Source organism: Panthera pardus, unplaced genomic scaffold (genome assembly GCF_024362965.1).
Source record: "Panthera pardus isolate Hobbes unplaced genomic scaffold, ASM2436296v1 HiC_scaffold_7, whole genome shotgun sequence".
Lineage (NCBI taxonomy): Eukaryota > Metazoa > Chordata > Mammalia > Carnivora > Felidae > Panthera > Panthera pardus.
The window spans coordinates 52,958,678-52,971,027 of record NW_026527002.1 but is presented as its reverse complement, the minus strand read 5'-3'; the positions used below and the strand labels follow the sequence as shown (position 1 = coordinate 52,971,027).

General features: G+C 34.1%; 1 protein-coding gene across 2 annotated transcripts in view; it reads right to left on the bottom strand.

Annotated features, from left to right (window-relative positions):
- EMC2 (ER membrane protein complex subunit 2) overlaps nucleotides 1–12,350 on the bottom strand; it is a 51,036-nt gene that overhangs the window by 18,671 nt on the left and 20,015 nt on the right. For both annotated transcript variants that reach the window (XM_019467853.2, XM_019467854.2), the window contains exons 6-7: nucleotides 3,503–3,588; nucleotides 3,293–3,352 (exon numbers count right to left, since the gene is read on the bottom strand). In XM_019467853.2, coding sequence (XP_019323398.1) covers nucleotides 3,293–3,352; nucleotides 3,503–3,588 — 146 coding nt within the window. The remainder of the gene's footprint in view (nucleotides 1–3,292; nucleotides 3,353–3,502; nucleotides 3,589–12,350) is intronic.

The following is a 12,350-nucleotide window of genomic DNA, read 5'->3' as shown; positions in this document are numbered from 1 at the left end:
AAATACATATTTTCCTTTATAATTTGTATTGGTGGTGCTAATATATACATTTTAACTAATTTTTTATATTTAGAACAAGTAAAATGTCTCAATATGGTCAACTGGTGTGATATATACCACTACAATCACTAAACAGGAACTATAATCAGAAATTTATAAATCAAATTTATAAATAAGAAGCAAAGTTAAATAAAGGTAACTTTTTAAAGATATAAAAACACACATGGCAGAATTCCATATCCTCTTTAACCTCTCTAACACAATGAATAGGCTTATATGAACATTCTATTTTGGAAATTTATTTGGAGTAAAAACTCTAGATCTAGAGTAGCAATGCTGCCTGTGACCTATTCTACTTAAAAGAGCTTATAACTACTACTCCTAGGCAGAAAGAATGCCAAAATGATAAATATATCTAGCAACTCCTAATTTGCTACATTTTGCCACTATCCCCACAAAACTGTAGAGACATTCTACAGAAGTTTCCTCTTCTACCAAAAATAAACAAACAACAACAACAAACCTACCTACCACAGCAACTTGTGCAAACAGGTTAAATGAATTAAATGAACAGATTCTGATTTTCATATAGTTTCAAAAAATCTGGACATATTTCCACTCACCCTAAACCTGAATATTCCCTCTGCGTTCAATTAAAAAAACTAAATGGTCATTTTGTAAATAACTAGCTTTAAGACCAGAAAGAGTTCCGTGATACAAGATAAAAAGGTAGGCTGAACAACTGAAAAATCCCAAGAAACTGAGAAACACAAAGACAGAATAAGTACCAAAATGTAATTTCTTCTCAGGGGAAATGATAATTTTCTGTCTTTGTATTTCTTGATTTCTTGGGATTTTTCAGTTCATTTCTCTTAAGTATATGTATATTCAACTCTATCTCAATGAAGTCTTTAGATTCAAAGAAAAACTGAATGTGGCTATTACAAGGTGAAGCTAATAATAATAATAATAAACTTAATTATGGGTTAAAAATAGAGTATGATCTATTTTAGAACTAAATACAGAAATATAAGAAATACATACAAAAAAGTAACACTGAGAAAGAAAACAGAAAACCGAGGTGATACATTTATGTAGTTCTTAGAGGACATGAAAGCAATCAAAATTGAAATACATATAAAAATATGAAATTTTTGTAAGTTAAAAAAATCAATGTTAAAAAGATACATATCAAACAAGGATATACTTTTGACAGGACAAAGGTTCATATCATTTATATATAGTATACATGTTGCCAAAGTGAGCACTCACATCATTTGTATAAAAAGCTATTAAAAATTCATAAAAAGTTTTAACCAATTTCCACTTCACAAAATTTATGAAGACTAAAAAGAATGATAGCAGCCAGTGTTAAGGGGATGCTAATGTTTCTGATGTGAGAGTAAATTTCTAGTGAACAACATTTACCAAAACCACTAAAAATGAGCATATAATCATGTAATTTTACTTCTAAGAATTAAGACCAGGAAACAAAATAATTAGCATAGCATTACAGCAAAAATGAAAAAACAGAAACAAAAGACCAAGCTTTCCATTCCCGTAGGAAACTGGTAAAGAATACTAGAGCACATTAATAAGATGGAATAGAAAGCTACTAAAATATTTATTGTGATAAGGAATGTATGTCAAAACATAACAAAGTAAAAAGAATAAGCTATAAAAGATAATTCTATTTTAGGTTTCTGTTTCAAAAGGTACAGAGGAAAAAAATCAAATATAAATTGTAGATAAGTTAAGAGGATGATCCAATTAGGATTTTGGTCTCTGTCTTTACTCTTTGTTGCATTTTCCAAACTTTCTTCATTAGATATTTAATTTTTAAAAAATGCCTTGATTAATATGAAATGTTTTTAAATGCCTTTAATCTCAAGATCTTCAAAAGACACTAAAATATTTGAAATAACTGTCATCTGTTTTAAGGACAAAATAAAACGAATGTTAATTGTTGTACTGCACTCCAAAAATTCAGCTTCATGTTAAACTATATACTGTACACTTTATAAAGATTGACTTTAAAACTGTGAAAAATGGAACACCTGAAATTAATATAGCACTGTATGTTAAATACATGGGAATAAAAATAAAAATAAATTTTGAAAAAAAGCTATGAAAAGTGGAAACATCACCATTTAAACCAAAATGTACTGTATCACTCTCACATACATAAGAAAATCTTGAGTATTTTTACATATGTGATCATAGAATCATACATACATCTATATGCACATAATTCAGGACATAATTCTCCAAAGGAAACAAAAAGAATCTGACAGCTAGAACACAGCTGAGAGAAGAGAACTGAAGAATGGTTCCCAGAATACAATAGACATTCATTAAATGACAGCTATTACTTTTATTTTAGCTTCCAGTTTTACATGCAGATAACTACCTTAATTCTCCATTTCACATCACACACATAGCCCTGGGTAAAGGCAAGAGGTAGGTGCCTTAATTCTATTTTATTTCCTGTTTCAATTATTTATAGTATGAGACTGAGGTTAACTATTCATACACAGTAAAAATATGTGCATGAGAATCTGAGGCTATTCTCTCAGAAAGAAGAAAAGAAACAATGTGATATACTTCAGATTTAGAAGAACTAAGGGAAAAAAGAAAAAAAAAAATCCTGCCTGTAGATAGAGGTTGGTGTTAATGCTGCAATATTAGAAAACTTGCACTAAGACTAGGCTAATCCTCTCACACTGGGATTTCCTCCTGTCACTGCATCAATAAAAAAAGCTAACAAAAACATTAAATATCCAATAAGTAAGTTCCTACAGCATTCAACATTCTTGATTATTCTTGGTCTTTTACCCAGGCAACAGAATGCTTCTAACTCTGGAAGAGTTGATTCTCTTAATACTAAGGCTAATAAATGCATACAATTGACAGAATTTTTAAACAGCAGGGTGTATAATACTCTTTGTATATAAGAACAATTTAGACTCTAAAAATTCACAATTTTGAATCACTAAAAATAGCCTTAGTTCAGCGAAAGCAGGTCTTTCTAATTCCAAAGAATCCATCTGTATTTGAAAGAAAAACTTATTTCTCAAACAAAATAACTTAGCAAAACGCAAATGACTTAATTAAAGCAATTCACATATTACAACCAACAAATTGTTGATTTGTTAGGTTTCATTTATTTATTTTGTTCATTTAAAATGACACATGACTCATAACTTCTCACCAATCCTTCAGAAACCACTACATCCTCTGAACTTCTATAATAGTGATAAAAACTACACTCCTAACAAAATTTATAACTTACTCATGTTCATTGATATAAAGTTCTGCAAGTTCATGCCAGGCTTCTTGGTCTCCAACAAATCTGGTGAGAGGAAAGGGAAAGAAAATAAGTGTGTAGATATTCTGTAAATGAACAGCATGGAGGCAAAAAGGAAAATCAAATGCAAATTCCATTTTAATTAAAAAAGATTTATCAGAATAACAAAACACAATCCTCTTGTAAGACACTCACTGTTCCAGATACTCATTCAGTTCCCGAATGGCCTCCACATTTTTCCCCTGGGCTTTTCGAATGGCAATCTTACGCTTTCTTGCAGCCTATGGGTTGACATTAATAAAGGATTAGGCCCTCATGATTCCCTGGGTTTTTGTAAAGAAGGTAATTTGACTGTGCAAATTATTATCTCAATGCCAGTGAAATTCCATTGTAGAAATACTGCTTACTGGGAGTTTATAAACATACCCCATGACATCCCACTGGGGAATTCAAACATTCCTCTAACAATCACATATGCTTTACTTTTGATGTACACAATGTATGCATCATTTCATTCAAATAAATAACCATCCAGATTCTGATAATTACAAGCCAGCAGGGAATCCTAATCTTTACCCAGCCTAAACTCCTTTACCCTGTCTCATTCATAAGATTTGTATGTTAAGAGATAGAGGGATAGTGGAGATTAGAAAAAAAAATCTCACCATGGCCACTTGAATGTCATTATAAAATATAGCTCCCAATAACTTTTTTCAGTTTTAAGGAAAAAACCTACCTGTAAGTCTTTCAAAAGAATAGCACAGAACTTGAAAAAAATATTTTATAATAAACAAAACTTTAAACTTGCATGTTAAAGTTTTTTAAACAATAAATATCAGTGCCAATTATGCATTCATCAAATATGCACTAAACATCTATCATTTGACAGGCACTGTGCAAGATAATGAAAATATGGGGATAAAAAAGAATAGATAATTCATTACAGGAGCAATGAAAAAAAGACACATCAAATAAACAGACAATGATAGAGATATCTAGGGTGTTGTGGCAACATGGAGGATATCCTAATACAGGCTGTGGCAGAGTGGAGGAGGTGTAAGGGCAGGAAGCAAAGAGGTTTGCAGATGTGATACCTGTACTGAAACAGAAAGAGCAAGTAGACATTAAAAAAGCAAGAGGAAACTGTGTGGAGGACAAAGCACAGATGAAGGAACACAGAAACAAAGGCACAGAAGACACCAACAGTATGTGTAATCAGACAGCAACATTGTGTATAATCCAGACTATCTATCTGAGGGGGGAGTTAACAGGGACTGGAGGGCACTATATAAAATATTAAATTTATATCTCTTCCATCTCTATTTAATTCAATGCAGATAGCTAAACAATAAAACAAACCAAAACTATGGCCAAGTTTATGAATTATGAACATGATTGCTATTGTTTTATACAATACATACTCTATAAAAATGCAGACAAGGGAAGTAAAATGAATGGGACCTCTTTAGACTAGCAGAGCTACCTGTCATAGGTGAAAAAGGTGGAGGTTTTGCTCAAAAGAAGTGAAAGTAAAAAAAAAATCAGAGAAAATCAAGAGATTTCCAATAAATAAGACCATGAGTGATATTTGTAACAACAATGATAAAAAACATGTTGGTAAGAAAAAATGAAATGTGTTAAAATGTATATCCTTGATTATTAAGCTCATGCTGAAGGCTTAATACAATACCTGCCATATGGCAGGTATTCAAATATTTTTGGAATAATTTCACTATGTACAATAATGAACGTGCTATAATAAATGTACCATTTAAAAGGCCTCAAGAATTCAGAAAGAAAAGTAAGAGAAAAGCTCTAAACATAACTCAATCTTAAATACTTGAGGAAGAATATTAGACTTCAAATGAGAGCCTTCTTCCAAGTTCTTCTGAAAACAGGTGATGGATAACTTAACACACAACTAAGAAACAAATTTCTTTTGGATATATCATATCTAATGCCACCAATCCAACATCATGTGAAGCATATTTTAACTGTTTATTCCTTTCATCTATCATGATACTACTTCCTCTTCAGGCAATATGGTAGAACAGAGTCCATGTTTTAAAATAAAAAAGATAAGAAATAAATACCAACTCTTGGCACTTACCAGCTTTCTAACCAAAGGCAAAATACTTAACCTTCCCAAATGTGCATAATACCCCAATCTCCAAGTACCAATGTAAAGCAACTAACACAGTACACAGTATATAATGGTATTGAATAAATAGTATCTTCCTTCCTTTGTCCTTTATTCTATGCTTAACATTACGTTAAGCATAATATAATTCTACCTATGAGATCTTTAAAAGCCCAGAACAGGTTGCTTCGTTTGATACTAAAATCTTGTCCAATCTTTATAGGATTTGCACCAGTTGAGATATTACAAAGATGTAATGAAATTTGTTGAAAATATTAGATTCAAATGTGACATATCAGACAAAAGGTCTAAGTATGAACATGAATAACAATGAATACTTCCATGGTAAGAAGTATGGTATGAACATTGTAATGGATACCACTGTGTACAATATAAGTTTCATGAAGAAGCGTACACTAAAAACACCCATCTAACTTTAATTCTTTTTCTTGGTGATTTAACAGCAGAACCATCTCTCTACTGTTGAATATACACTGATATTTTTAGGTCAGCAGCATGCTGCAAAATATAGTTTGTAAAGCACTGCTGTAAGGTTTCAAAGATAATTCATGTTTAAAATGCCTTTTAAAAAACACACCTTTTATAAATGATGGAAAACAGATTTAAACAACTTAAATGCATCAGAAGAGACAGAATTAAGAGTAGAATCTGAAATTTCTGATTCCCATTCTAGAACCTTCTAGACTTCCTGAAAGAATCTGAAATATTACAGGTTAAATAATTGTTACTATTATTTTGAATTATGTGTATTTGTAGTAGGTGAAATGTCATAATTTTATAACAATGTAAAACAAACAGAATTCAGTATTAACTTTGTAACTGAAAGTTTTAAATATAAGGCTTTAATTAATCAATTTGGGAAAAGTGCCCAAAAATCTCTACTATATAAGCAATATATTGATTGATCATGTAAAACCTAAGATATAGCATTTTATTTCCTAATAGTATAAAGTCAAAAACAAACTTTTAAGTGGTAACACTTCAACTAAGGCAAGGACAGTCTTCCTAATTAAACTATGTATGACAGCTTAAAGAAATACCTATGTGGCAACAACTGTCATATAGGCAATGATATATTATTAAGTTATATACTATGCAACAGTCTTTTCCATGTTATTTCTCCTAAAAGAAAAATAATACCACATGCTGGTATAAGAACCAATCTTTTTTTATCATGATAATTTTAAGTGAGCTTAATTAAGCAAGGATTTCATTTCTGGCCAAGATGGGAGTAACAGGGATCAGATTTACCCTCTTGCCTGAACCAATCAAAGAACTAGACTATATACATGAAACAATCACTTTTAAGGCACAGGACAAGAGGCACAGTGATCCCTGAGCAGCTGGAAACAAATGAGGTGAGCCCTATTTTTATTGTCCTGGCTTGCTACCTTGAGGGAGTTTCATGGAATGAATCCTACGCAGGAAGAGAAAACAGGTTGAGTTCAGTAGACTGTGAGTTCAGGAAAAGGAGCTGAGTGTCAGGAAGATCAAAGGCTAGAGCTTATAGACATAGTACTAGAGAAAAAAGAAACAGAATAAGAACTCTAGATTCCCCTTGAATCTGAAGGGTTTTCCTGGAGTATTCAGCCTTGTACTGACCAGTGCATGTGAGTGAAAACACTACCCAAGCCAAGGAAAGAATCACCAGAAAGGCTTAAGGGGAAGTGTCTTGAGCTCACACAGGGATGGGAATAGTGCCTATTCCCACCAACCAGACTAGAAAATGCCATGATTCCTGTGGCAATGGACAGAGTGCCCAGAAGGATGTAATGAGGTATCATTAGCCCTATATACATTGCTCTGAACCTCTCTAACAAAGACCCAAAAGGATCAAATTGCTTCCAAGTAACTTCTATACCACAAGAAAGCTCAAGATTATATTACAGGAATACAAAAATGGAAAGGAGTAAAAACTTTTGAAGATGATAGTTTTGTTCACAATCTTGATTGTGTGATGGCTTCACAGGTATATCCAAGTGTCAAAACTTACCAAATTGCACACCTTAGTTAAATGTGTCCAGTCTATTCTACATCAATTGTATGTCAAAACAGTTTTAAAATAGCATTAATTGGACTAAAAGTTAAGTCAAGTCTTGAATGTTTATCAATTTCCATTTATTTCTTTTTTATACTTTCTTTCCTAAAAGTATGCCAATGTTCTGAATTTTTCTAAATGTCTTGTTTGGAAAAAGCTTTGCAAATGTCAGTTTGAGTCTTAGAAATGAAAACTGTTGGGGGCACTTGCATGACTCAGTCAGCTGAGCCTTTGGCTCAGGTCACAATCTCATGGTTTGTGAGTTCAAGCCCCCTCATTGGGCTTGCTCCTGTCAGCCTACCAGCACAGAGCCTGCTTCAAATCCTCTGTCCCCTTCTTTCTCTGCTCCTCCTCTGCTTACGCTCTCTCTCAAAAAAGAAAAAAAACAAAAACAATATATATGTTTAAAAAAAAAAATGAAAACTGTTCCAGGGGTGCCTGGGTGGCTTGGTCAGTTAAGTGTCTGACTCTTGATTTCAGCTCAGGTCATAATCTCACAGTTTGTGAAATTGAGCCTGGCATCAGGCTCTGCATTGACAGTGCAGAGCCTGTTTGGGAGTCTCTCTCTCCTCTCTCTCTGCTCCTCTCCTGGCTTGCATGTTCTCTCTCTCTTTCTCTCTCTCTCTCAAAATAAATAAATAACGATTTTTTTAAAAAGTGAAAACTGTTCCACTTCACAAGTGATTTTAATAACAGCAGTTAGAAATTTCTATTATAAAATATTTCTATCATAAAATATAAAGTACTGATGACCACCAACAAATCTTCATCAAACTTGCTACATGCTTTCTGTAACACTACGTACAAAGAGGCTAGCCAGCAATTCTTCCAGAAACACTTGTCATATCTTAAAAAAATAAGCTACAGTGGGGAAGAAATGCCACCTAGGAAAAGATTAAAGAATTAAGATCTACCAGCAAAATACAATCTAGACTCCCTTACTGCAGATGCTGGGACCTAGGAAGAAACAGACCACTGACTTACAGAAGGAAAGCAGAATTCTAGGTTCTTCCAAGGCTTATGCCCACTACCCTAAGAAATGTGGCATTCTGAAAACATCTTCATCTTTGGCACAGAGGCAATTACATCTAATTCCAAAACAAAACTTCAAATATTTGATAAATCACACTATGCGGTTTGTAATTCTAGGCAAAATCTGATCTTTCTGAAATATGAAATTAAATTAAAAAGGGAGTAATTACTATACCTCTTTTCTGAAAGGCATATAAGTTCGACAAGTATTCATTGAAGGCCTACCATATGCTAGGCATTAGTCCATGCAATGGACATAATGATTTCCCTCAAGGAACTTTCAAAGGAAGAAAGGCCTACTTTTATTTTGAAAGCAAACAAACAAACAAAAAAACTGGTGCTCAGGTAAGCCAAGGGATAAAAGCTCACAGTGAGCCTAATCCAATACTTGGCTTTGATAGGTATATTTGAGAGTTACCTTTCTAAAAACCATTCACATCTAAGTAATTTTATTTTTTTTTTTAATTTTTTTTAACGTTTATTTATTTTTGAGAGAGACAGAGCATGAACGGGGGAGGGTCAGAGAGAGAGAGGGAGACATAGAATCTGAAACAGGCTCCAGGTTCTGAGCTGTCAGCACAGAGCCCGACGCGGGGCTTGAACTCACGAACCGCGAGATCATGACCTGAGCAGAAGTCGGACACTTAACCGACTGAGCCACCCAGGTGCCCCAGTAATTTTAATTTTTTTGTACTTTCATTGCAAAATATTCTTTCATCCATTCCTTACCCTTTCCAGTTCTACTTGTCCTAGGTTTAGATCCCTATAATCTCTGGCCTAAGACCGAGCAGCCTCCAAATTACAAATTATTTTATCTCATCACATCTCCTTCAAACTATCTCCCATATTATTATTTTTCTATTATTTTAACGTTTATTTATTTTTGAGAGACAGAGTGACAGAGTATGAGTAGGGGAGGAGTAAAGAGAGAGGGAGACACAGAATCGGAAACAGGCTCCAGGCTCCAAGCTGTCAGCACAGAGTCCAATACAAGGCTCAAACTCACAAACCGTGAGATCATGACTTGAGCTGAAGTTGGACACCGAACTGACTGAGCCACCCAGGCGTCCTTATCTCCCGTATTATTAACAAAAAAGTTATTTCTAAAAATATCTGGTGGTATTTCCCTAATCAAAATTTGACTTCATTGTGCATTTTCTAAGAATAAAAATTAAGTTCTGAAATGTAACATACCAGGTTGTTCACAAATAAGGCCATCTTGCTGCATCTCCAGTCACTCTGTACAAAGAACCAATTCAGAGGTACAAAATATTGTTCCTCAGAACCCTAGTTTTTCTCAGAGGTCAATGAGTGCGGAAGAAGAAAGAGGTTAACTAGGTAGAGCACAGTACCATGCCCTCTCTTCAGTAAGAATAGAAATAAAATTTCATCTAAAAAAGGTATTAAAGGAGGACGTTCAGAAAGAGAAGTACAAACGGCTTTTTAAGTATATGAAAAGATCCAACATCATTCATAATGCAAATTATAACAAGATAACATTTTTTACCAATTAGACTGGCAAAGGTTAAAAACCAAAAAGCTGAAAGTGCATACCATGTGGGAGAATACAGGAGAAGCACTCTCATACACCAGAGAAATGAATAAGGATGCTAAAAAGCCTTTGTGGAAGGAAATTTGGCAACATCTATCAAACAATTTTTTTTTTAATTTTAGAGAGAGCACACTTGCACACATAAGCAGGGGAGGGAGGGAGGGAGGGAGGGAGGGAGGGAGGGAGAGAGAGAGAGAAAGAGAGAGAGAGAGAGGGAGCAGTTTCCATGCTCAGTGTAGAGCCTGACACAGGGCTCAATACCAGGACCATGGCATCATGACCTGAGCCAAAATCAAGTCATTTGCTCAACCAACAGAGCCATCCAGGCACCCCTATCAAAGTTTAAAATGTATAGACCTCCAGACTTAGACTGCAGAGTAGGAATCCATCCTACAAATGGCATTCACTGCAACACTGTTCCTGGGAGAAAGATATCAGAATCAACCCAAGGGTTCATCAAACTGTTTCAATTTAACTTAAAACTGTTTTTCAAGACAGGGACTATACATCATACAACAAAATGCTATGTAGCTAATCAAAGGATGATGTAAAGGATGTGCTGATATATAGAATGATCTTTACACTGTGTTGTGAAATAGAGTATGCCATAATTTGCATTTCAAATCACTCTATCAAAAGGGATACACTCATGCATACATGCATGTGTGTTCACAAGGAAAAAGTCTCTGGAAGAATACATTAGAAATGTTAACAATGTTTCCCTAAGTGAAGGAGGAATTGAGATCAGGAGTAAGAGGAAAGACTTATACATACATATATTCTTTTGTATTGTTTGTAGTTTTAAACATGGGTAGGTTTTACATCTTCAAAAAAAATATTTAACAAATTTAAAAAATAGATGGGAGAAAAAAAATTTTAGCACCCTCCCAGAAGAAAATTGAAAACTTCCTTTCTAATCACTTTTTTCTTTCTTTCCTCGGTAAACTTTGTACTTTAACAGTGTGAAGGCTTCATTCATAAGATATGAGGACTTTCCCCAGCCCATCATCTTTGCTTCATTTCAACCACACTCATCCTTCAAAGCCTGCAAGGCTCAAAAAATCACCCAGCAAGTCACTAAAGAATACGAATTTAATAGTCTATTGTCAAAGTCCAAAATCTGTTCATATCACTCTGCATCCCTAAGTGCAAAGTCAAGCGGGTGTCTAATTTGTTCTTCTATTCCCAGCACCAAGCATACTGCAGGCACTCAACAAATATTTTTTGAAAGATTAATGAATGCAGGGCTCCTGGGTGGCTCAGTTGGTTAAGCATCTGACTTCAACTCAGGTCATGATCTTGCAGTTCATGAGTTTGAGCCCCATGTTGGGCTCAGTGCTGACAACTGAGAGGCTGGAGCCTGCTTCGGATTCTGTGTCTTCCTCTCTCTCTGCCCCTCCCCAGCTCATGCTCTGTCTGTCTGTCTGTCTCTCTCAAAAGTAAATAAACATTAAAAAAAAAATTAAAAAAAAAAAAAAGATTAATGAATGCATGTGAGAGGGAAGGAGAGCTCCTTAAAGCTTGAATGAACAAGATAATTTCTATACTGGATATCTAGGAACAGAGGCACAAGACCAATGAAGGAGTCATATGATCACTTTTAGACAATGCAAAGAAGAACTACAGTGTAAAAGCTTGAATTATAACTATGGATGAGGATGAAACCAGATTTTCCCACCTTTAAGGTCATACATTAAAGCTGCTTTGAAAAAAGAAACTGTGAAGTCTTTTACACTGCCACTTAACTGTTTAATAATACAAATAAAGTCTTCCCCTACTAGAGTTAATTAGTTCTAGGTCTTTCATGGTTTTGTCATCTCCCTCAGTGTCTACCACAGTGCTTTCTATGGATACATAAACAGAAACGGTCTTTATTCTTAGTAACACCAACATTCTGGTGGTTCATGACAGGTACTCAATAAACATTTACAGAAGGACAGAAGGGACCAAAGGGACATTAAATAAAGATAATATTTAATGAAAAAATAATACATTTAAGCAAAGCTGAATTTAGTTACTTTGTTCTAAAGTGTTTACCTAGCAACTAAGGGATTTAGTTACTACCACCCTCATACATAGTCTACGAGTAAAACCATTTGGATATCTCTTTTAGTCAGTCTTAGAGCCATAGAACATGGAAAGTACTACAAACACAGAAAAATAATTACATATTATCTTAAATCCTGAAAAAGTGAAATAATTTATTAAAAATATCCCCCACTTAAAATGACACATAAGTAAAATGTTTGACCCATAATTC